This window comes from Myotis nattereri, assembly GCF_964212035.1.
Source record: "Myotis nattereri genome assembly, chromosome: 3".
NCBI lineage: Eukaryota > Metazoa > Chordata > Mammalia > Chiroptera > Vespertilionidae > Myotis > Myotis nattereri.
Window position 1 is genome coordinate 57,847,671 of NC_138077.1, and position 26,097 is coordinate 57,873,767.

At 43.4% G+C, this 26,097-nt stretch overlaps 1 protein-coding gene across 1 annotated transcript in view; it reads right to left on the reverse strand.

Annotated features, from left to right (window-relative positions):
* Positions 1 to 19,233: 19,233 nt before the first annotated feature.
* The window catches only part of LOC308515026 (protein mono-ADP-ribosyltransferase PARP14-like), a 60,388-nt gene continuing 53,524 nt past the window's right edge, over positions 19,234 to 26,097 (reverse strand). The window contains exons 16-17 of the mRNA XM_081085434.1: positions 22,731 to 22,905; positions 19,234 to 22,384 (exon numbers count right to left, since the gene is read on the reverse strand). Of these exons, the coding sequence (XP_080941560.1) occupies positions 22,095 to 22,384; positions 22,731 to 22,905 (465 nt within the window). The 3' untranslated portion in view covers positions 19,234 to 22,094. The remainder of the gene's footprint in view (positions 22,385 to 22,730; positions 22,906 to 26,097) is intronic.

Below are 26,097 nucleotides of genomic sequence, written 5' to 3' on the forward strand. Positions count from 1 at the left end.
GTTTTCAGGGTTCATCCATGCTGTAGAATGTTGTTAGTACTTCATTCCTTTTTATGGCTGAATATATTCCACTGTATGGAGATCTTTTTTGTTTATCCATTAATCAGTTGATGGACATTTGTGTTGGTTCCACTTTTGGGCAATGATAAGTAATGTTGGTATGCAAATTTGTGTACAAGTTTTTGTACATTACAACTTTTCTCTTTTGGGACCGCGACCAGCACAGCCAGAGAGTGGATGAGGAGTCCTGAGTAGGGGTGATGGGAGATTGAGAAAAAGAAAGAAACAAACACAGAGACAGTAGGGAAAGTTGGGACCAGGTGGGACACTGCCCTCTGATGGAGGGACAGCGAACCAGAGCTCCTGTAGTGCGTTTATTATATACAGCATGATTTCAGGAATTTTACTAGAGTTTAAGACAAAGGAAATTATGGGAAATCATGGTTTAAGATCAAGCTGCAATTCTTCACTCTTGTGGCTTCTTTGTAATTGTCACTCCTGGCTGAGCCCAGATAATTGTGTCCATTCCTTGCGCCTGGCTGAACTTAGATAATGAAACCCACCCCCTGAGCTAAGGGTCAGGATGACAACACACCTGCTTCTGGCACGGTATGTTTCCAGTACGTGGCTCTGCCGACACCACTGGATTCAGTTGACAATCAGCTCATGTGCCTTCCCAGGCGCTCTCTACATCTCCCCTACCCCCTTTTTTTAAATGTAGTTTATGAACATCTAATTGGATCCTTCAGACTTGAGATTGCAGGAGCTTGCTGCTGACTGAAAGAAAGCAGGATAAAATTAGTGTTAGGTCCAATGGAAGCTCAGGAGCAGATGCATGCCACCGTAAGGTAGATGGTGACGGAGATAATGGACCCTCCCTGGAATTCCTAACAGGTCAACATGCCAACCCCTGCCTCAGGATCTTCCTCAGCTGAATACCGCAACGACCTTCACGGCGGGACCTTCCTCAGCTCATACCCGCCGCCCCTTACCAAACAGCTGTATAAAAAGAAGTGCCCCCCTCCCTGTTGGTGTGACTTCACTGGCCCTGCCTTTGGGGCTTGTGAGTCTTGCCCAGGAATGAGATTAAACCTTCTCTTTACCTGATCGGCTTGATTCTCTTTGTTTTCCCGCGTCATGAACTTTACATTTAGTGTCTTGAAACCCGGGTGGCATGGGGACCCCATTCAGCTGTCCCTCCACGGCTCGGGGTGCCCTCCTCTCCCTCCTCGTGGCCCAGGACCCCTCAGGACCACATTTCCTCAGCTTAGCAGCTTTCTTTCCCGGCTTGGCAGTGTTAAGCAGTAAGTCCTGCCCCATGTCCATCCCTGAGGTCACCCTCCAGCGTCTCTGTCCATAAAGCGCAGCCGCGTCAGAGACTGTCCTCCATTTTCCGGACCCTTCCAGGAAGGGCTCCTCTGGACCACGGGAGGTAGTGGAGATGTCCCTATCTTCCCCGGTTCCTCTGACCATCAGTAGCTCTGGCCAAACCGCTGGGACGCTGGCCCTTTGGCCCCAGCTACTGACCTAAGGTATTGAGCGTGGGGAATCAAAATTCCAAACCTGATCCAGGCACACCTCTAGGGTGCCTGCCCGCCAACCTGACTAAAAACTAGGCCTGTCTCAGGATCTGCATCCTAAATGCCTCATTTATTTCTGTAACATAGCATGGTCTCAGTATGAATTGGACAACGGGTCAGATGGCCCGAAAATGGGACCTTTGACTTTACCATCCTTACTAACCTCAGTAATTTCTTTTTTAAAAAAATATATTTTTATTTATTTCAGTGTTATGCCCAGATTTCAAGATCCCCAAAAGCCCACCAGGGAGCCAGCCGAGTCCGATGCAAAAGCAAAGAGTCTTTATTCGACCTAGCTCGGCTCCCCGACCACACTCACCGACGCAACAGCAAGCCAAGTGGCAGAGAGAGAGAACTCTGTGTGGAGAGGGGTTTTATAGGGGATTGGAGTAAGGGGAGGAGAAAGGACTGTGGGCCCTGCCGATTGGCCAGGCGCAAGTCGGTGTCTTGTTACACAGGATGTGGTCATATCTATGGTGCGCACTTCCCTTGATTGTCATTGGTTAGTTTAAAGAAGTCCTGGGTATGGCTAGTAGAGGCTTGGGCTTCCGGGAAGAAGCCTTACCAAGCACATGGCTGCCCAAAAATGGAGGATCCAGGGTAAGATGGAGGGCTTAGCCCTTACCCTGGGGCAAGATGGAGGGCGTAGCCCTTGCCCTTTCATTCAGAGAGGTAGAAACATCAATGATGAGAGAGAATCACTGGTAGGCTGCCTCCTGCATGCCCCCTACTGGGGATGGAGCCTGCAACCCGGGTATGTGCCCTTGACCAAATCGAACCTGGGACCCTTCAGTCCACAGGCCGATGCTTTGTCCACCGAGCCAAACCGGCTAGGGCTGACCTCAGTAATTTCTGCCGCTGAACCGGGGAAATATGCCCAAGCCTCTCTCTCAGTCTGAGTTCCTGTCCCTTCCCCCAAAAGCCCCATCCTCCTCGCTGTCCGCACCCTCTCCTCCTCCCTTCGCTAGCCCCTCTGGCAATGCCTTCTCCTCTACCTGCTGACCTCCCCCCTCTTCCGCCTACAGCAGTGGCTGCTGCAGGAGCCTGAAACTCAACTCACCAGGAGACCCCACCCTCCCCCACCCCTGCAGCCACTGCAGGAGCTGGAATCTCAAGCTGCAGGGCGACTACCCCCTCCTCCACCTCCGCCTGCTTTCCCAGTCAGTAAACAAACATGTTCGAAGGTTCCTTCTCTCTTCCCCCCACCAACCTCTGGAAGGTTGCGGGGTCTGAGGGCAATTGAGAAGCGGCTGGGGTTCTTCTCCGCCAACCCCACTGCATTCACCTGCCCAGGATCATTCATCTCCACCTCTCCTGCTCTCGCCCCCCTGCCTCCATACCTTACAACCCTGCTGTAGAAACCTGTGCCCCACGCTGTACCCTTTGAGAATTCTAACCGCCCGCCTTCCCCTGTGAGCTCCGCCGAGTCTCCGGCACTTGAATTCACAGGTGGCTGGCCAGTTCCCTTTGCGAGAGGTTGCAGCGGGGAAGGATATTATCTGGATAGCCATTCTCTCTCACTTTCTGATCTTCCTCAAACTAAAAAACGCCTCGGCTCTTTCTCTTCAGACCCGCTTAACCAGTAGCTGCCTTCTCCCCTATCCCTGAGAGCCCAAATCCTGAGACCATGAGCTCCAAAACAGCATTTCCCCTCTAACACTCATTCTCAGGCCACCCAAAGACTGCCTTCCTCAACAGCCTCTTCTATTTCTGCATCCATTCTACCCCTGAGGGAGGCAGCAGGAACTGAGGGCATAGTCTGAGTCCATGTCCCATTTTCTATGTCCAGCCTCAGATTGAGAGGCATCTCAGGTCTTTTTCCACTGACCTGACCACCTTTACTCCGCTGACATACACCGCAAACTTCCACAAACCCCTCAAGAAGACCTCGTTAACCTGACCTTTAAGGTCTTTAATAATAGAGACGTGGAGACCCAAAACCAAAATCAAAGCCGAGACCAGGCCAAGGCTGAGGCCCATTAGGAAGCCTTCCAGCTCCTAGCCACCGCTCTCACAAACCCCAAACGACGTGCCCGTCCTCCAACTGCGGGTAAGTCAGGGGCTAAGCCTCCTCCAGGCCCATGCCTCCTCAAAAGCAGCAAGGAAAGACAGTGAGCCAAGTCCTGCTCAAACCCGAGACCCCCGCCTGGGCTCTGCCCAAGGTGTGGAAGGGGAAGGCCACTGGAAATCGGACTGTAGTCTGGCCCTCCAGGTCAGGCCTCAGCCTGTACAGGATGGCCACCCTCTGGATCCGGTTTGGAGTTCCCAGACCTCCTGGGACTGGCCACCGAAGAAGCTGCCCAAACCCCGACAGGGCCCCACAGACTTATACGACCAGGACAGAGCCTCGGGTAATGACTGTGGTGGCAGATAAGCCGATCTCCTTTTTAATTGACACTAGGGCCACTTATTCTGCCCTCTTCGAATTCGACCCTTGTCCACTCCTCAGTCTCTATTATGGGGGTTGACAGATCAGTCTCACAGCCATTAGCCACCTCACTCTACACTGCATCTTACTAAATTCCCTCATTCACTGTTTTCTCATTCTGTCTGGGTGCCCAGCCAGGGCTGCCATGCGTCCCCTTATGGGGCCCAGGTGTCCCAGACCACAGTTGCCTACTTCAGTTTCGCTCTCTCACCCCACAGGGCCTTGCCATCCCTGGGACATTGGATGCCTTATCTCCTTATCTCCTCCATGACAGTCCCCTCCTCTGAACAAGAAATGTTCTCCTTCCTCAGGCTCACTAGGTACTCTCGCCTCCGGGTTCACAACTGTAGTCTTCTTGCAAAGCTCCTCTATGATGTGACATGGCGAAGGGACCCCCTCACTAAGCCCTTAGATTCCAAGGCCAACATTTAATGCTCTGAAAACTTCTCTGACATCGGCGCCTTCTTGCCCTGTCCCCCTCCCCCACTCCACCCTTCCCAAAGGAAACTTCCTTGAATGCACAGGTTTACTCAACAGTCCGGCTATTATCAGAAACTGAGATCATTATCTCTAGAAAAAAATGTGGCAACTTTAAAATCCAAGCAGCTAGAGGCCTGGGAACAGGCTGCACGGCCTGCTTCCTCCTCCCCCTGTCTTTTCTCCAGCCTCATATCCAGGTCCCTGGCTTCCACTGCTCCTTTCCTTCCCTTTCTCTTTTCCCTTGGATAACAGTGCACTCTAACATTCCCTCCCACTTTCACTGCAATACCTACCTCTCTCAGGCTCACCAAATGCCTCCCACCATCCCTGAAGAAGATTCAGCGGCACCATCCAGGACCTGATGACCCATCATTCCTCACAGGCTCTTACCTGGCAAGGGACCCTCTAATTTTTATACCGGAAGAAGCTCAGGTTTTCTAATTCCTTTTTATGTGTCTCGTCTCCTCACCATAATCCTCCCACAAGCAGCTAACAATGAATGCACCAATGAAGGTTTTTAATATTTTCAGGTGAAACGGACATGGAATGATGAAGGAGTCATCAATTCTACTATAATTGTCTTTATCAAAACCTATATTAATCCCTGACCTATCACTCCCTCACTAAAGGACATTCTCTCTCACCCTCCAGAACCTGAACCTACTCCTTTGTCCAACCCCATCAACACAACTTTCCATCTACTCTCTAACATCAATCTCTTCTTCTCTGCATCCTGCTGGATTTGTCTGTCACTGGCTCAAACCCTCATCATAGCCACTCAATCCCAACCTATTGGACCATCTAACTAAACTCTCTCTAGAAATTTTCAGCTCCTGGCCGGACCTCCTGCCCATGGCCCTGACCAGAATCCAGGCTACACCAAGAAGCCCTACCTTCTTAAGCCATTTTGAACTCCTATATGGGAGACCCTTCTTGCTCAACCACCGTATCCCTACTGATCCTCCTCCCCTAAGGACAGATCTTCCATGTCTGTCCTTACTCAGGCAGCTGCTCTGAGAACACACGGACAGGTTTCTGTCCAAGCCAGAACTGACCAACCAGGACTCCCAAGGACCAGCCCTTCCCCCTGGTGACTCGGTCCTCCTTAAGAATCTACATCCAAAAGCCTTGGAGCCGAGGTGGACAGGACCTCACAGTTCAATCCTCACAACTCCCACCGTGGCTAAGCTGCTTGGCGACCCCTCGTGGCACGCCCTCTCCAGACTCAAGAGGACCCGGGAGCAGCATGACTTCTATAAATGTGAGGTGTAGGGCCCCACTAAGGTCTGCCTTAGTCACCCTCCCCCTTCTCCCGACCCTGAGCACCCTACACCCACACCCACCCGCTTATGTGTGGAGGTTCAAGGTCCGTGATGCATCCCAAAACTCCAGAGACCACCCTGCCCCCACGGATATGCTACCAGACCAGTAATCTGGTAACTGAGGGATGAGTCATTTGGAACTGTACCCAAAACCACACCATAGCCAGTCCCACCAAGGCCAGCCTGGGTACCTTCTTTTGGTGCAATGGCACCTTAAGCAGCTGCATAAATTCCTCTGACCCTGGGTCTTGCTTCATGGTCACAGTAGTTTCCCAACTAACCTTGTATGGAGAGTTGGAGCTCGCCTGGCTGCTCCCTTCATCCCACCCCCGGGTCCGCCAGGCCACCTTCCTCCCTGTCATGTTAGGGGTGAGTATCGCTACCTTGGTAGGCCTCGCCAGGGGGGCCCTCAGGAACAGTCTGGTCACTGCTCAGGACTTTAATGACAAGCTCCAGTTAGCCCTGGAGTCTACTACCACCTCTTTAGCCTCCCTACAGTGACAAATAACATCAATAGCCCAAGTAGCCCTACAGAACCAGCGTGCCTTAGACCTTCTGACTGCAGAAAGAGGAGGAACCTACATATTCCTTCAGGAAGAATGCTGCTACTACATCAACAAGTCTGGAGTAGTGGAGCAAAATGTGCAAAAGAACTACATGCAAGACACTCCCGGGACAACTCTCTTTTCGGCTGGTTCCAAAGCCCCTTAGCTACCTGGGTCCTACCCATGATAGGGCCCCTGATTCTCATCTGTGTGTTTTTTCTCCTAGTCCGCTGCCTCCTCAAGTTCATCTGCTCCCAGATCGCAGAGATGTCATGGGTGACTGTAAATCAGCTCCTGCTCCATCCCTACACTCGGCTGCTCTCTGACCTGCCTCTGCCTGACCCTGGCCTTTAAAACCTCCTCTCCCTCATCGTCCCTGGTCAGCAGGAGGTAGTCAGAACTAGCCAGCACCCTCTATCACCAAAAGGCCAGGATGTTAGGTCCAAGGGAAGCTCAGGAGCAGATGCATGCCACCATAAGGCAGATGGTGATGGAGATAATGGACCCTCCCTGGAATTCCTAACAGGTCAACATGCCAACCCCCCGCAGCAGGAACTTCATCAGCTGAATACCATGATGACCCCTAAGGCGGGAACTTCCTCAGCTCACACCCCCCGCCCCTCACCAAACAGATGCATAAAAAGAAGTGCCCCCCTCCTTGTTGGCGCGAATTCACTGGCCCTGCCTTTGGGGCCCATGGGTCTCGCCCGGGAGTGCAGATTTAACCATCTCTTTTCCTTATCTGACCAGCTTGATTCTCTTTTTTTCCTGCGTCACGAACTTTACAATTAGTAGTAAACAAAGGAATCCTACTAGGTACCAGGTGGTGTGTTTTAATGTTTGCCATGGATTCAATCCTTTTAAATCATCTAGCAATTCTTTTGCCAGTTTCGCAGGAGATATACTCTCATCATGACTATTCTGAATGGCTTGCACATGTTTGTGTAGCCACACTAGGTCTATACTGATATTATTATGATGCCATATTCCCTGTAGGTGCATTTTGATTTTACTCCAATCCCATAGAGAACTGTTGTAGCAGGCTAAAGTCACACAAATATATGTAAACGCAGCATGACACTGCAGTTGCTATCTAATCTTGATACTTTCTAATTGAATACTTAGTCCTATTACTACAGCTTTCAAAGCATTTAGCTTTGTTTCTAGTTTTTTGTCTATATCTTCTTGATCGTGAAGTATAGTCAAAGTGGTCTGAGTCATTTCATTGACAAACTTTGCATTCTGGATGCTATGGGTCTATGCAAGAGAAGCAGTCAGAGCAAATGCAATAACAGTAACTAGAGTAACAATAGCAAAAATAATAAGTCCCAAAGAATGCTTTTCCTGGGATAGCTGATTGTGTAATAACCTGCAATGCTTGGAGGCCCAAGAATCATGATACTGTTTTCCAGTTATATTGGTAGAAAGCATAAAAAAGAAGGCTGCTTTAAAATGAATATATTTTCATTCAGACTATACCGGAAACACAGCTGGTAAGGTTACAGTGATGGCATTAGACAGCGCAATGGGTGTCTAATCTGGTGATGTTCACATTACCAGTCAACAATACATATGGGGGCTGGACACAGGCTCATAAGTCATAGCAAGGGCTCGATGAACATGCTCCTTTAATATCAGCTAAGAAAGAGCCAGTAAAATTAAGAAAGTCAAGGGCAGCAGCTAAACACCAAAGACCCTTCTGCAAACCTCCTAATTCCATGGCCAGGGCGTTACCCACAAACCCTCCTGGTGACATAGTTTCGTGATGGGGATGTTTAGCATTAAGCCTGTGAGACCAATCCAAAACATACAAGTCAGAGCCAGGAATATTATATCTCACTGGTACAAGGTTGGCACAATCTTGCCATTGAGGAAATGCTCCCGGCTCAGTAGAGGTGCTATTAGGACAGTAGGGGAGCTGGGGAATGCTTATCAGATACCATCGGGTGCCTTAGGAAATCCTAGCTTAGTAACTGTCTGAATATATTTTCCCATATTCCAGGGGCCTGTGACATTAGCAACGTCTGTGCCTCTATAGGATGTCTTATTTTCTTGGCCAAGCTGTAAACATCCTGAAGTCCCCTTTTTAGATAAACAAATAGGGAGCTCCCTACTAAAGCCATTATAAGTAAATCGCCTTGGGAAGAAGGAGTTATGTGCTTGTCGGAGCTACCCCCGACCATGTTGGTGTTGTTAGTAAACACTGGTACTGATTCCCCAGTTCAGGTGGCTGGATTGACCACAGGGGGGTCTGGAACATATGTCCAGTAAGTTTCTGCTGCAGCCATACTTACCTGGCAGCTGACAAGTGCCATCATAACAACAAAAAGGGTTGAGGGGGTTACCTGACCCTCCCATTCTTTCACCACTTGCCAAGCATCGATGGTCAGCTTCTTCAATTGACCCCATGTGGGGACACTAGCTTCTTGGGTGGCCTTGGTCACCTGCCTTCTGCTCTTCTTCTTTGGGGTCAGTGGCTGAACTGGCATCATCACAGAAGATTTGATCTTCAGCTTCTGGAACAGCAGGATGAGCTGTTCTCCCAGGTCCATGGTCGTAATGCACTGCTCACTCTGGCACCCAGATGGGGTTAGACACACTTTCTGGAAAGATACAAATGTGGCCTCTTCCCCACATCATTACTGGATCTGGCCCTCTCCATGGACCGGTTTGTAAATCCTTTCATTGTGCTATACTGGCAGATGCCATGGCACCAGGAGCTTGATGCCTCTCAGCTCCTTGTGACTCCTGCAAGTCTCAAAGTGAATCTTTACTAATATTTACTGACCTTTAAGATAGTCTGTCTGCTACTGGAATTGCCTGCTTGACTAAGGGCAAGATGTGTATCTAAAACTGAATAAAAAGCTTCCAGGGCATGGGCACTGGTAAAGCCCTGTCACTGGAGTTGGGTTCTCTGCCTGGCCCCTTATAATTTCCAAATTCATATTTCTTGTGTAGTCTCATCATTTGTGCATGGCCCTTCTTCAGGTCCTGAACCCTAGCCACGCAGGTCACAACTGTCATATCATTCACATCTGGCATCTTGAACGACAGACACTTGGAGAAGATTTGCCTAGAGCCATGGTCGGCAAACTGTGGCTTGCGAGCCACATACGGCTCTTTGGCCCCTTGAGTGTGGCTCTTCCTAAGCCTTAGGAGTACCCTAATTAAGTTAATAACAATGTACCTACTATATAGTTTAAGTTTAAAAAATTTGGCTCTCAAAAGAAATTTCAATTGTCATACTGTTGATATTTGGCTCTGTTGACTAATGAGTTTGCCTTACCACAGGCCTAGAGCAAAGAAATGAAGTTTACTGGATAGGTGGGGGGGGAAATCACCAAAAAGATGAGAAAAAAAATGACCTAAAAGTTGTGGAAAAATTTGCTGCATACAAAGCCCACGCAAGCTGAAGAAATCACAATCTGTAAGTGGGGTGGGAACATCTTTTTTAGTAAGGTTAATGGGGAAGAATTAGGTTAAAAGGAAGAAACTTTATTGTAGACTTTTGGTTTGTATGCTCAAGGATAAAGGAATTAAAGCGTCAGAGGGTATTCTCTTACAGTTTTTGCATATTATTATAGAACATAATTCTTGGTTTCCAGAAGAGGGTACATTAGATGTTGAATGTTGGGAAAGAGTGTGTCAGAACTTGAAAAAAAGCTCATCAGCAGGGGAAAAATTTGTTTCTCCTTGTGGAACATGGTATTGCATTTGCTAGAGCCTTTTATAGAGGCAAAAGAGGATAAACCTCCTCCCCTTGCACCCTCCACTCCTAAAGAGGAGCAAAAAGACAAATTGGAGGAATGGGCTTCTTGCCCCCCTCCACCTCCATGTCCTAATCCTGAAACATTTAATTCACCACTAATAGAATCACCTATGCAAAGAGCTATCCGAAAAGGATTAAAGGACATGACGGTGGAGGAGAGACTTGCTTTTCCTATTAGCTGACCCACATCTCCCAAATCAGATAATAACACAGCATGACAAATTTGACTTTAAATTGATAAAGGCCTTGCGAGAGAGCATAGTACAACACGATCCTACAAAAATGCTCTAATTGTGGAAAAAACAGGACATTTCAGAAAAGAATGTAGGCAACCAAGAAGGACAGAAGGTGGCACCCAAGGGAAAGGCCTGAGCATTCTTCCTCCTGAATCAAACAAAGGCAGATTCAACCTCTTTATGTCCTAGATATTGAAAAGGAAATCATTGGCTGCTTATCTATTGATTATTATTTTATCTGTCTTTGTTGTTTATTGTTAGTTTATTAAGCATGACTTTAATTTAATTTAATAGAAAAGAAATAGTAGATGGCCAGGCCATTATTAAATTTCCCCAGAGCAAACAGAATATAGGAATGGGAAGAGAGAGAATATAAGTGGTACACGTGGCCAATAACACAGATAGCAGCATAGAATTGAATCTATTAATTAAATATGCCTTGTACTTTATTTAAAATATATCCTTAAAAATGTGAAAGTATTACTAATCTGAGAAATGTTAAATATTTTATTTGCCACCTAAAGTTTGAGGCTTCCTAGAGTTTAAAATTCAAATTAAGTTGGGAGAAATTATATTATTGTAATAACAAAATACATAAATTATAGAAATTCACTTTTGAGAAAAATAATTGTTATATTTTCTCTAGAGAAATTAATAGTTCAAAATATATTGTAATCCTTATGTGTACTACATGTGGCAAAATTTCAAACTAGAATATAATAATTTATTAGCCTAATTAAAAAAGAGGATTAATTCTATCATCTGAACCAAATGTTTAATATCAAATTTTTAATACTAAAGCTGGTTTAAATTTAATTGATATCTCTTAGAATAATTCCAAATGTATGTTAATAAACGCCAGTCTAAAAAATGCTGGCTGTTTACTTTTAATTATCATTGGAAAATTAAGGATTAAATATTATATAGTTTTAATAATAGAAGGCAGGACATACATTTTAAAGGAAAAAGAGGAAAGAAATCTATAACAAGTAGCTGAAGGTATATACAAGTTAATGACAGAAAGAAAGAATTTTAGAGTGAAAATGCATTTTTAAAGGCCATAAAAAGAAGTTTTGAAAGAGAGAAATGAATTCTAAAGTTAACTATTTGCAAAAGTTGTAAAAGGGTCATAAAATCTCAGGGAAGTTTAAACAAAGGCTAGTAAAGTTCAAAGTGAAATTTGCATACATGTGCAAATGAGCACTAGCCAAAAAGAATGTTGCTTAAAAGTAAATTTTAACTGGAGAGCATTATGCTAAGTGAAATAAGCCAGTCAATGAAGGAAAAATACCACATGATCTCACTCATTCATGGATAATAGAGACCATTATAAACTTTTGAACAATAATAGATACAGAGGCAGAGCTGCCTCAAACAGATTGTCAAACTGCAGCGGGAAGGCCGGGGAGGGTTGGGGGGCAGGAGGTAGGGGGGTAAGAGATCAACCAAAGGACTTGTATGCATGCATATAAGCATAACCAACGGACATAAGACACTGGGGGGTAGGGGAGGCTAGGGGACTGTCTAGGGCAGGGGGAAAAAATGGACACATATGTAATACCCTTTGTAATACTTTAAGCAATAAAAAAGAAATTTTTAAAAAAAGAAAAAAAAGTAAATTTTAAGCTTAATCAAAAGGAGAAATCTTAAAATTTCTTCCGCTAATATTTACAAAGTAAGCTAAAAGTTATTGTTCAAACATTAAATCTCATCATTAATAAGACACCATAAGTAAAAAGAGAGTTTCTTTTAATGTATACATGGCAGTATTCGCCAGAATCAAAAAAGCAACAAAGTGTGTTCCTCTCTTTAGAAGAAAGAAAAAAGTTTTTAAAAGAAACTCCCTAAATGTAGCTTAAAGATCACTCTGGGAGGAAAAAAGGGAAATGCCCTTCAAATATTTAGAAACTGTAATTAAAAGTCAATATATTAGGCCTTAAAAAGTATAGAAATACAAAAAGAGTTGCCTTAAAACCCTAAATGACTTTTCAGAAGTTATTAAAGGACATTAATTGGTTAGGACCTTATCTATAAATCTCTATGGAAGGAATGACAAATTTGTTACTCAATTAAAATGACTCAGTGACACAAGGTGTCATTTCCAGCAATTTTGTAAAAAGTGGAAAATTTAGCACACTGCAGGATTTCCAAAAGGCTCTTAATATTATTTAACACAAAAAGGGGGGGGGGGGCGGATTATAAAGAAATCACCTATAGCAGACTACACCAAGCCTTAATTACTTGAAATTTTTTCATTTGTAATGCCGATGGCAAATCACCCATAGAAATACACTGGTGTCAGAATAAGCCAAAGGAAAATGGTCTGGTTAAATGGAAAGAACTTGAGTCTGGTTTATGGATGGGCCCCGATCCCCTGTTAACATTTGGTCGAGGATACGCTTGTTCATTTCCAGAAAATTTCTCCAAGCCCGTGTGGGTTCCCGCAAGAAATATTAAATTTCCCGCCCCCACTAAGCCATTATGTAAAAAGTCATGAATGGCACCTCACTGAGGAAGAAATTAATTGGCCAAATTGTTATAGTGACTACCCCACCAGTAGCAAACTTAATAATAGTTTTTCCTTTGTGCATTGGAGTACCTATGGGTCTGCGTACAGTAACAATTGCAACTTAAATGGAAGGGGACCACATTCTATCTGTATGTTGAAGCTAGTCACTCCATCTCATGGCATAGAGGAGGATTTGTTGGATCTCAATTACAACATGAAAATTGGCCCCTACAAAATACACAATGAAAATTAGCTGCTGTGCTTGCAACTATTAAATGGTATAGTTTTAACTATAGCTCAGATAATTCCATTTGTACCTTATGGGTAACTCCCAATAAGACAGTATTTGCCACCACCTGTGTATTTGATCCTTTTGTACTCCTCTCAGGTCCCATCCAGATGCGCCTTAATGCTACAAGCCATCTGTATGAGGTGTCATACACAGGCTGCACACTTTCCAATTGTATTAATTCTACATTCCAAAAAGATTCCCTCATGATTTTAAAACAACTTGCTTTCGCTTGGGTTCCTACTAACCTAACTGAGCCTTGGGAATCACATCAAACCTACCAACTGTTACATGATCTGATAAAAATCTTAAAAAGACAAAAAATATTTCTTGGAATGTTAATTGCAGGACTCTTTGCTCTAGTATTGTTACTTACTTCTGTAGGAATTGCTGCTTCATCCATGGTGCAAACTGTTCAAACTTCTCAGTTGGTACAACAAGGTAAGGAAAATGTAACCAAGACCTTGTCTATACAAAAAAGAATTGACAGCCAGTTTGAGATAGAATTATCAGCACTAAAGTCTACAGTCTTGTGGATGGGTGATAAAATCCACAGCCTAGAGCACAGAATATCCTTGCAGTGTCATTATAATTTTTCCCAGATTTGTGTTCTCCCGTTCCATATAATAGTACCTTACACCCTTGGGAATCAATAAAAAATCACCTTCTTGGTGCTTGGGGTATGGGTAACACAACCCTTGATATTTTAGAATTGCAGCAGTGTATTGTACAATTACCCCAGGCAAACTTATGAACTAATTCCTTAGATGCCTGGCAACAATTTAAAGAGGACATGAAAGAATTTAATCCCTTCCACTGGATCTCCTTACATTTGCCTCTCAGCATAACCACTATTGCTTGTCTCATCTTGTTCTTATATGTTTATTTCTAGTCTGCAGATGCAGAATGAAGAGTCTTGAAAGGACTCAAAGCCTTCAGGCAGCATTCACTTTTCAAGATTTATTAAGGAAATGAAAAGGGGGAGATGCTGGAAGCTACCCATTGTCTACAATATCAGGAAAGTATAAACAAGGAATCCAGAAGGCTGATGGACCGTGAGCATTGCCAAGGGCCAAAGCTATGCACCAATTGTTTAGTCGAGACATGGTGGCTCAAGCAATTTCCTGACCTAATAGTCTCAAAATGAATCTTTACTAATATTTACCGCCCGTTAATATAGTCTGTCTGCTACCAGAATTGCCTGCTTGACTAAGGGCAAGATGTGTATCTAAAATTGAATAAAAAGCTACCAGGGCCTGGCCATTGGTGAAGCCCTCCCACTAGAGCTGGGCTCTCTGCCTGGCCCACTATAATTTCCAAATTCATATTTCTTGTCTATTCTTGTCATTTGTGTGCAGCTCTTCTTCAGGTCCTGAACCCTAGCAGTGCAGGTCACAGCTGTCACATCATTCACACCTCAATTTCCCATGTATAACACCCAGTTCTTACCTTACGCTCCTTATCTTACTTCTTGAGTTCGTTGCATGCACACTATTGGAGCATAGTAACTCTATGTTTAACTTTTGGGGGAACTGCCAAACTTTTTTCCATACCATCTGCTTCGTTTTATCTTCCTACCAGCAATGTCTGACAGTTCCAATTTCTCTACAACCTCACTAACACTTGTTATTTCTCTTTACTATTTTTATTATAAAATAGTAAATTTTATAATTTACTATTTTATAATATAAAATATATTATATTTTATATAAATTCTAGTGGGTGTGAAGTGGTTGTAATTCATTTTTTCTTTCATTTTATTAGCCAAATTTCAATGAGTGTTTTTGTCTATCATCTCAGTTTTGTTTACATCCTGCTCATTACTTAATCCACTGCAAACTGGCTCTCTCTCTTCCTACTTTACTGAAAGTATACTCTGTGATGGGACATTCATGACCTCCTAATGATGGAATCCAGTGGTTGTGTTTAGTCCTGTCTCACTGAAAAATGCTCTCTTCCCACATCCCAGCGTTGCTTGTCCATATCCAGTGCCACCAGTTTCCTAAATTTGAAGCCCAAAAGCTTGAGGCATCTCCATGTGCTCTATTCAGCCTTCTGAGGAAATCTTGTACTGAGTCTGGACAAGCACAGTCCTCCTTGACTCTGCCCATTGCTTTTGTCTACTATACCTTCCTATTTAGATCTTAACATTTAATAATTGGACTATTGCAAGAATCTCTTGTCCTTCCCACACTCTGCCATAATGTCACTATTTTAACCATCCCCCTACTCAAAGTTTCTCAGCCACTCCCAATGCCAATAGGATAAAATCCAGACTCTGTGTTCTGATTTCAGAGCCCTCCACAGACCCTCACCCAACTAACTCTCCCACCTCATCTCTCATCTGCAGTGGTAAGACCTCCCTTGTCTGTGCCACTTCTCTTTCCTGATAGGCCCTCATCCTTTTTTCTGTCTAAACTCTCTACCAGCCCTGGTTCAAATCACACTTCCTCCATCCAGGATGCCCCTGACCTTGGTTTGTGCCTGCTTCTCCCACCTTTGCAGTTCCCTTGCACCAGTGTCCACTCTTCTAATTCACCACTTATACCACTTTTCTGTGTACTACTTTTCCACTGGCTTGGTTTGATGAAATTGATCCCACTCATTACATTTGCAAGATCTTGGGATAATTATTACCATTACTCTGTAAGAATTTAGAAATTAGAAAAGCATATTGATTTCTGCATAACCAGAAATGTATTTGTTTCTGTTATGAAACAAATACATAACAAAAGATAGGCTAAGTCACCTTTTTGATTAGCTCACTACTGGCCCCATCCTTCTCAGTCTTCAGACTGAAGGTATCAGTAAATAAATAAAAAAACTGCCTTCCAGGTGAGAGCGAGGGAGGGAGGTGTTGTGTGAACATGACTAGGAAAGGAGGATCTGGAAAAGACCCTTCTGTAGCACTTACCACCATCTGATCACTATATATTTACCTATTGATTTGATTGTTGTTTATCTTCCCCAACCAGAATCTCACAGCATGAGGATTTGGGCTTTGATTATTGCTGTATTCGCAGAGCCAGATCAGTGACCAGAATATGGCAGCTGTTCGTTAAATATCTGAGCGGGTTATTGTTAAAAGGATGCCTTGTTGGCAATACTCCATCAAATACATTGGGGCAGAGGCTGTTGTAGCCAAGGGTATGATGTCCATTAACCTTAATATGTATATCCCTATTGCAGATATACACATATCTTTGTCTTCAAATATTTTATTTTTTATCTTTGTTACTCCTTTGACCATTGTTTTTCAAGTTGCAGGCTGTGACCCATTAGTGCAGTGGTTCTCAACCTTGGCTGTACATCAGAATCACCTGGGAATCTTTTTAAAATCCTGATTTCTGGGCCTCGTCCTCCAGAAATTCTGTTTCTTTGTTATGGGGTGGGGCCACAACATTAGTAACAAAGAAACAGAATTTCTGGAATGAGGCCCAGAAATCAGGATTTTAAAAATATTCCCAGGTGATTCTAATGTGCAGCCAAGGTTGAGAACCACTGCATTAGTGAGTCATAAAATCAACCTAGTGAGTGAGACCAACATTTTTTTTAATTGGACATAATAGGTAATATCAATGAATTCAATAGTAAATATAAGTATTTTGTGAAACTTTGCAGGAAAAGTATTTTTTTTTCAAAGTAAATATATTTCATAAAACTTTTCAGGTATATCTGTGTGTGTACTGAGCCTAATATTAAATGTATTTCTTAGTCTAGGCCAGAAACATTTGAAAGTTGTTCTGGGACAAAGCATTTGACTCAGAGGTAATAGTCTTTGACATGCAGAGCTGGAAACAGTTAAGACATTGGGTCCAACTGTTGTGGCTCAGTGGCTGAGCCTTGACATATAAACCAGGAGGTCACGAATCGATTCCCGGCCCAAGTTGCAGGCTCGATCCCCAGTGTGGGGCATGCAGGAGGCAGCCAATCAATTGATGTTTTTGTCTCTCTCTCCCTCTCCCTTCCTCTCTGAAGTCAATAAAAAATACAGTTTTTTTAAAAAATACATTGGTATGAATGGACTCAAAATTTAAATAGGTAATGGGAGATAATTTCCTGACTTCAAATAAAGAGATATGATGCAGCAAAAGATCCTGGCTCTCTGGGAAAGGGGAGCCATGAGAGAAGAGAGTGAAAGGGCAGGCTGGCTAGGGGACTGTCAAGGGCGGGGGGGAAAAAAGGACACATATGTAATACCCTTTGTAATACTTTAAGCAATAAAAAAAAAGGAAAACAAAAAGAAATAAAGTACAGAGCACAAAAAAAAAAAAAAAGAAAAAAAGGAAAAGAAAGGGCAGGCTGTCACACACCTGGATACCTCGGTCCTATTCCATCCCCTGTTTCTCAGATAAGCTGCCTGAGTGAGTGAGATCAATTATTTTTTAAAATATATTTTTATTGATTTCAGAGAGGAAGGGAGAGGGAGAGAGAGATAGAAACATCAATGATGAGAAAGAATCATTGATTGGCTGCCTTCTGCATGCCCACTTCTGGGTATCAAGCCTACAAGCCAGGCATGTGCCCTTGACCAGAATCGAACCTGGGACCCTTCAGTCCGCAGGCCGACGCTCTATCCACTGAGCCAAACCAGCTAGGGCAGATCAATTATTAAAGCACTGACCCTACAGCAGTGGTTCTTGTGTACCTCGGTCCCGTTTCATCCTCTGTTTCTCAAATGAGCATGCCTGAGTGAGTGGAAGTAAATTCTTAAAATACTTACTCTAGAGCAGTGGTTCCCAACCTTTTTTTGGCCATGCCCCACCTCAGTATCTCTAAAACGTGATGTCCCTCCACTCCCTGTGAATATAATTCTTATTATTCAAAAAGTGAACTCATATTCATGTGGAGGAAGCCTAAAAGGCCATTAACTTGGTCTAAACAAGCTTCCAAAGAATATGGCATCAATGAAAGAGAAAAACAAAAGAATGAAAGGACAATTGAAGTACTGAGGAAGAAATCACTAAGAAATTGTTAAAAAATAATAATAATATGAAGTGATATGAAAAAATAGCAAATAAAGTTTCAAAACAAAGAGAACTGAAATGCATAAATATGTCACAATATATATTTATATACTTTTTATGAGGCCTCTAGAACCATAAGAAAGGCAAAAAATTCACTGTTAATAACTCATTCTAGAATTGCCCCCGAAAAATCAAATTGTCCCCCTGTGGGGTGTGTACCCCCATTGGGAACCACTGCCCTAGAGGCTAGAGCAGTGGTCAGCAAACTGCAGCTTGTGAGTCACATGCGGCTCTTTGGCCCCTTGAGTGTGGCTGTTCCACAAAATACCACGTGTGGGCACACACATACAGTGCGATTGAAACTTTGTGGCCCATGTGCAGAAGTCAGTATTTTGTGGAAGAGCCACACTCAAGGGGCCAAAGAGCCTCATGTGGCTCGCGAGCCACAGTTTGCCGACCACTGGGCTAGAGGGATTAAGGAATACAAGCTCATCCCGTGCCTAAAGTCACAGTAGGGCTGACCTATACAAGTAGGCACAGTGGCTAGGGCCCCTGAGCTTTCAGGGGTCCACAAAAGTGGTTTAGTTTCTTTAAAAAAAAAGTTTAATCCATCCTTGATTACATTCATGTTTATATCAATGAAGTTGCAAAGTACAAGTTTTAATACTTAATAGAGTAACAGGTCCACAAAGGCCAAAGTGCCTGAGGCCCATGAGAGTCCTAAGTGGCTGTGGGAACCAGGGGTTTCAGAAGCATTTGAGGTGCTTGCTGAAAATGCAGATTTCTGGGTACCTTCTAGAGCCACAGAATCTGACTCTCTTGAGATGGGCCAGGATTTACAGTCTCAGCAGACACCTTAGGTAATTTAAATACCAAAAACAGTTGAAGAACCTTTGCCCTGGAGTTGACCACCATCACCTATCTAAGGCTCAAGGTGGGTTTCTTTCAGCAGGGGCTACTTGTTGGGGTCAGTTTGCCCTTCAGACTTACTGAACTAAACCTGTGCTGTGCCCTTCTTGTAAATTTTAGCAGATTTTTTTTATTAAAAAGAGACTATTTTTGTTTTAATCCGCACCCGAGGATATGCTTTTTATTGATTTTTAAAATTTTATCTTACAGAGAGAGGAGGGAAGAGAGAGAAACATCAATGTGAAAGTAAAACATCAATAGGTTGCCTCCTGTATGCACCCGGACTAGGAATCAAACCCACAATCTCAATATGTGCCCTGACTGGGAATCAAACGAGAAACCTTTGGTACTCAGGATGACACTCCAACCTATTGAGCCACCCTGCCAGGGCTCAAACAGTATTACTACTCTGAGGATCCTCTGATGCTGTCATATGTAATTGTGGTCTTTCTCAGCAGTGGCCTGTGTTCATCATCAAGCTCTCCTGTATTTGCCCTTGAGGATAAAAATGATCACCACCACATGACATTTTCCAAGTCTTTTATTCAAAAAGCAGATAAAGTGACATATTTCTCTTGATTGGGGGTAACTTAACATTTACTGACTGGATCATTATACCTTGATTCAATGCACCCTGATATTCAGCCTGGCCCTAAGTTAACCAAACCACTGGAGGAACAGCAATGGAGAGCGGGCCTCTCCTTTTTGATTTCTTACATTCATGGTCAGGCCCTAGTTGAGATGCCAGTGCCCAATCCCCTTTCAAAACAAACAACAGCAAGAGAAATGTCAAGATGTCTATGTTAATGAGGCAGCCACTGTGGCCCTCTCAACCACCTACCTCTACTTGAAGGGCAGGTGCTGTTCCCTCAGCCAGGGAAGAGCGACCCCTGCTGTCGGAGTGCACCATCTGCACAGGCTTTGCATAAGCATCAGCTCTGACCTCAGCCTACAGAGCTTCAAATGAAAACTAGGATAGGAACCAGAGCCAGAAGGAAAAGGGGAGGAAATATAAAAGCGGTTCGCAGATTAACTGAGATGTTCCTGGATTCGTAACATTCATCGAGAGGCCATGTTCTGTCATGAGAAGAACAGAGGCTTGATGACACAGGACCTGATTCTGCTGGCTCTGAGGGTTGTTACCTAGGCGACCGACCTCAGGCAAGGAAGCTGCTTGCACTCTGAGCATCAGTTTCCTCAGCTTTAAAATGGGGATATAATTCTTACCCCACAGGATTGTTTGGGGAATACAATTAGCACTGTATATGAAAGCATCTATTATACTATCTGGTACAAGCTAAGTGCTCAATAAGCAGTATTTGAGCCTGAGATTTACCTCGGGAAAAGTTAAGAAAGAAACTTTCCTTTACCATCCAACAGATACAGAGTTAGCCAATTAGCATTATATTTCATTCCTTTGCTGTGTGTATTTGATTTAAATCATCAAAAGCTAGGCTGCAAAGAAAATATGCCATTTAATCATCTTAGAGTTCATTTCATCTTAACATAACAGTGTTTCACACTGAAAATGTAGCAGGCATTATCCTGCTGTTTCCACTGGGACCAAATGTGCACCAATGAAAAGTTATAAGAAGGCAGATTCGGATTCAACATTAAAAGGACCAACTGGGGCCTGGGCTGCTGTGCTGCACAACTCCAGGGGACACGATTCATCTACGCGACAGGGCAGACCACAGCCCTGAGCTGTGTAGAGCCCAGCTGCACTTCAGTCCCAGAGCCCCAACTGGAGTCCATCATGGGCTGGCTCATGAAAAACGAAGTTACCTATCATGGAATCTGTTCAATTTAAGGCAACATGACAATAAGTCAAGGATGTAGAAGAAATGGTTCCTACTTGGATAAGAGTCTGACTGGACCTTTTCAGTCGTTTTGTTTATTTGTTTGTTTTTTGCTAATCCTCACCCAACCAGAGCCTGGGCCGGGGAGGAGCCTGCAACTGAGGTACATGCCCTTGACTTGAATCAAACCTTGACTAGAATGTGCACCTTTTTATTGGTGCACATTTTGTCCCTTTGGTCCGCAGGCTGACCCTCTATCCATTAGTCAAACCGGCTGGAGGGACCTTTTCATTCTTAATTGGTTCATGAAACATTTCTGGAAAATCCATTGGACTTCAGATGCAGGCCTCAGTCCAGGGATAAAATAAAATGAATAAGACACCATCTCTGTCCTAGGAAAGACAGCAGTCCACTCAGTAAGTTGTGCTCCCCACAGTAATATAGCATCCCGTTAGTGGCAGCTAAAATTGCATATCTGTGCCCTTGGCTTTTAAGATTAAGGCTTTCCTTTTTTTCCTAGAAATATAAACCTGTTCTTTTCTTCTACAGATTTGATGTCCATGGTTGTGGACATACAGTTGTAACTAAATTAATCTAATTTAAATTCTTAAATTTATTGATTTCAAGAAAAGGTCACTGCAGTTATGAAAGAGAAGCTGAAGAAAGTCTGATTTCAGTGACAAGGATCCTTTGATCTTAGAATAAGCGGTTAAGAGAAAAAAATCTAAAACTTGTTGTACATAGTTTAGATTAGCAATTTTGAACTGGTGTGCCGCAAAAGTTTTTAGAACATGCAATACCTGACTAGTCAGGGACACTGATCTCGTTTCCGTTAGATTGTCAAGTAAAAAGATGACAACAGCCACCTGGCCGGCGTGGCTCAATGGTTGAGAATCAACCTATGAACCAGGAGGTCACGGTTCAATTCCTGGTCAGGGCACATGCCCAGGTTGCAGGTTCAATCCCTAGTGTGTAGCATGCAGGAGGCAGCCAATCAATGATTCTCTCTCAGCATTGATGTTTCTCTCCCTCTGCCTTCCTCTCTGAAATCAATAAAAATATATATTTTTAATGACAAGAGCCAGCACAACAGCTGTGAATGAATCAAAACCATACCATTGGTTTTTTTCTGTCAGATTGGCAAAAAATATATTTTTTGGTGTGTCACAGAATTTTAGTAATTAGTTTATGTGTGCCATGAGTTGAAAAATGTTGAAAATTAATTAGATAAATAATGTCTTCAGTGAAGGATACCAAAATGTTATTTTTTAAAAGTAATGAGGTATTCTGGGTAAGCCTGGTAGTCATAAAATACCACAAATAAACTTGGATTGATCACATTATCTGTGACAGTATCATACAGGTCAAGAGGATTTTGAGGATTCTTTGGAGGAGGCACAAGTAACGAATGATTTCCACGTTCGTACAATCCAGTGAGCACACGCACATAATACATATGCTTTTTCCCATTTGCGTCAGGTTTGGAGTAAGTATCATTGGCAGAATAACTGGCACTGACAGCAAAGTAGGTTCCCTTTCCATATGCCACAGCTGTGAAAAGAAAAACAACATTTTTAAGAATTCCAATTTGTCTATAATTTGATGTATTGACTCAATATGTCAAATAATGTTAATATAATGTTCAATTATTTCTAAAGCCTCCTTAAAAATAATGTGTGTGTGTGTGTGTGTGTTTAATTTCAAAAAATCATTCCTCCACCTCAAAGGGCCAGTCAGTCCCTTTGGGAGGAAATATAGTGAGTCTGACCTGAAACTTTTGCTGCACCCTGACCATGAGTCATGAGGGAACACAATGCAATCCGCGGGACCCCTTAGCCAGCTTGGCTTTTCTTGGCTGACATCTACTTTGGAGCAGCCACGTGACTTATTTCCTTACCATTCTTTCCTGCATAACTGCGGTTAAAGCCATGTTGATTGACATGTGGCAAGGAGTCAGCATCTGTCCCATGGAAGAGCAGCTTCTCATTTTGTGTATGGCCATTCTTGTCATCCATGGTTTTTTTCTTTGTCTGGTAGTGCTGCCAGAGACTTCGATTCTGGATTCTCTCAATCTGCAAATCAATAAGGAAAAATATTCTGTCAGTGCCAATGGCCTGTGGCAGATACAGCAAATGAAACATGATCATTATTTTTATTTAAAAAATATTTTTATTGATTTCAGAGAGAAAGGGAAAGGAAGAGCGAGAGAGAAACATCAATGATGAGAGAGAATCATTGATCGGCTTGCCTCCTGCATGCCCCCTACTGGGGACTGAGCCTGCAACCCAGGCATGTGCCCTTACCAGAATCGAACCTGGGCAGGCTCACACTCCATCCACTGAGCCAAACCAGCCAGGGCACTATTTTTTTTTTTCTAGTAATCCTCACCCAAGGATATGTTTAGAGAGAGGAAGGGGAAAGAGATAGAAATGGAGATAGAGACAGAGATAGAGAGAGGCAATGATGTGAGAAATATCGATCTATTGCCTACCATTTGTGCCCAAACAAGACTCAAAACCACAACCTCGGTATGTGCCCTGACTAGGAATCAAACCCAAAACCTTTTGGTGTTCCAGATGGCAACTGAGCCACCACTGGCCAGGGCATGATCACTATTTTTTATAAGTAAAAATTACTATAAACAGCAAATCCAATGTCAGGTGGCAGCTAACTGCATTCAGAAATCTTTTTACATCTAGTGCTTCACAAATCGGGCATTGGGGAAAAAGTTACTTTAATTTTTAACATCTTTTATGCACCACATGCAGCAAGCAATATTTGGGATCTTGGACGATCAAGGCAGCTCAACTCCTGTTTCTTACTTTCACTGTAATTACTGCTCCTGTTGCAGTCTATCCTTCTTGTCCCTTTTCCTATCTCCTCTTCAGTCCTTTTAAGATATTGGTTTACCTAGCCAAATTCTAACCATGGGAGAAGCACTAGAGTGTCTAGGCAAGAAGGAAATTAGTTAATGGAACTCATCCAATTGGAAGAGTGAATGATGAATCCTGGAGGCAGGGAATCTGGCTGTAGACCAAAGTGGCCATGTTTTTTCTTTTCTGATTTATTTTTCAATTACATTTTACATTCAATACCATTCTCTATTAGTTTTATGTGTAAAACAAAGTAATTAAAAAGTTATGTACTTTACAGAGTGGTCCCCCCGCTGCGTCAAGTACCCATCTAGTCCTATACCCATTTATCTCGATATTATGGACTATATTCCCTACACTGTAATCTACACTTCTGTTGCCATTCTGCAACTAGCAATTTTTACGTCTTAATCTCTTCATCTTTGTCACCATGTCCCCCAATACTCTCCCTTCTAACAGCTATCAGTCTGTCCTCTGTATCTATCTATGAGTCTATTTCTATTTTGTTTATTTATTTTATTCATTAGATCCTACATGTAAGTGAAATCATATGGCAATTGTCTTTCTCTGACTTATTTCACTTAGCATAATCCCCTCTAGTTCCATTCATGCTGGCATAAAAGGTAAGATTTTCTTCTATTTTACAGCCCAAAGTAGTATTTCAATGTGTAAATGTACTGCCACTTTCTTATCCACTAGTCTACTGATGAGCACTTGGGCTGCTTCAAAATTTTGGATATTGTAAATACTGCTGCAATGAATATAGGGGTGCATATATATTCTTTCAAACTAGTGTTTCTACTTTCTTTAGAGATAGTCCCAGAAGTGGAATCATTGAGTCATAAGGCAATTCATTTTTAATTTTTTGAGGAACCTCCACATTAGTCTCCATAGTGGCTACACCAATCTGCATTTCACAGTGGCAGGCTTTGACCATCTTCTTTGGGCAGTGGTTGCAGGGCTGTGGTGAAAACTGCTTGGGTCCTAGATTGCAGATCAGCTTCAAAACTTCCCTAACCGAGGAGAAACCAAGATGGCGGCATAGGTAAACACCGGATATTGCTGCCTCGCACAACCACTTCAAAAATACAACTAAAAGACGGAACGGACATCACTCAGAACCACAGGAAGGCTGGCTGAGTGGAAATTCTACAACTAGAAGGAAAGAGAAAAGTATACCGAGACTCAGAGGAGGTGCAGTGTGGAAGTAAAATACTAAGGTGTGGAGGTGCATGCGGAGCAGGCTGGCGGCTGAGGGCTCGGTTGTCTTTTTCAATCAGGAGGGAGTCTCAGGCTCTGAGCTCCAGTTTTGGGTGAGTCTCTGGGGACCCAGACTCAAACGGGAGAAGCGGGAGTGTCTGGCATCGGTCAGAACTCGAGGGCAGCTTTCTCTCCAAGGTACTTACAGCAATTGCTGGGACACTGAGAAGCAGAGCCTCTGAAGGCAGGATTGAGAGCAGCCATAACTGCTCGCTCCTCCCACCCTGTTGATCCCCTGGGACCCGCTGCCCCCAAGCCTTGCACGGAGGCATTTGCTGGATAGCCTCAGGCAGAAGCTAGATTAGCACCTCCCTAGAGAGCAGGACAGAAGTTCTCCCACTGCAGACACAGCTGATTCTCACAGCCAATTGGCCTGGAGGTCAAATCCGCCCCCCCCCAGTGTTACCTACAACAATCAAAGCTTAACAACAAGACTGTGCACAAAGACCACAAGGGGGTGGACCAAGAAAGCATAAAAAACGTGGAGACAAAGAAACAGGACACAAATGACAAAAATGGAGGAAAGCAAACTGCTGGATATAGAGTTCAAAACCACACTTTTAAGGTGTTTCAAGAACTGTCTAGAAGCCGCCAATAAATTTAGTATGGCCCTCGAAAAGAATGGTGAGACCGCCGATAAATGTAGTGAGATCCTCAAGAAATCTAGTGAGACCCTCGATGTTGTGATAAAGGACCAACTAGAAATTAAGCATACACTGACTGAAATAAATAATATTATACAGACTCCCAACAGCAGACCAGAGGAGCGCAAGAATCAAGTCAAAGATTTGAAATACGAAGAAGCAAAAAACACCCAATCGGAAAAGCAAAATGAAAAAAGAATCCAAAAATACAAAGATAGTGTACGGAGCCTCTGGGACAGCTTCAAGCGTACCAACATCTGAATTATAGGGGTGCCAAAAGAAGAAAGAGAGCAAGATATTGAAAACATATTGGAAGAAATAATGACACAAAACTTCCCCTACCTGGTGAAAGAAATAGACTTCCAAGTCCAAGAAGCACAGAGAACCCCAAACAAAAGGAATCCAAAGAGGACCACACCAAGACACATCATCATTAAAATGCCAAGAGCAAAACACAAAGAGAGAATCTTAAAAGCAGCAAGAGAAA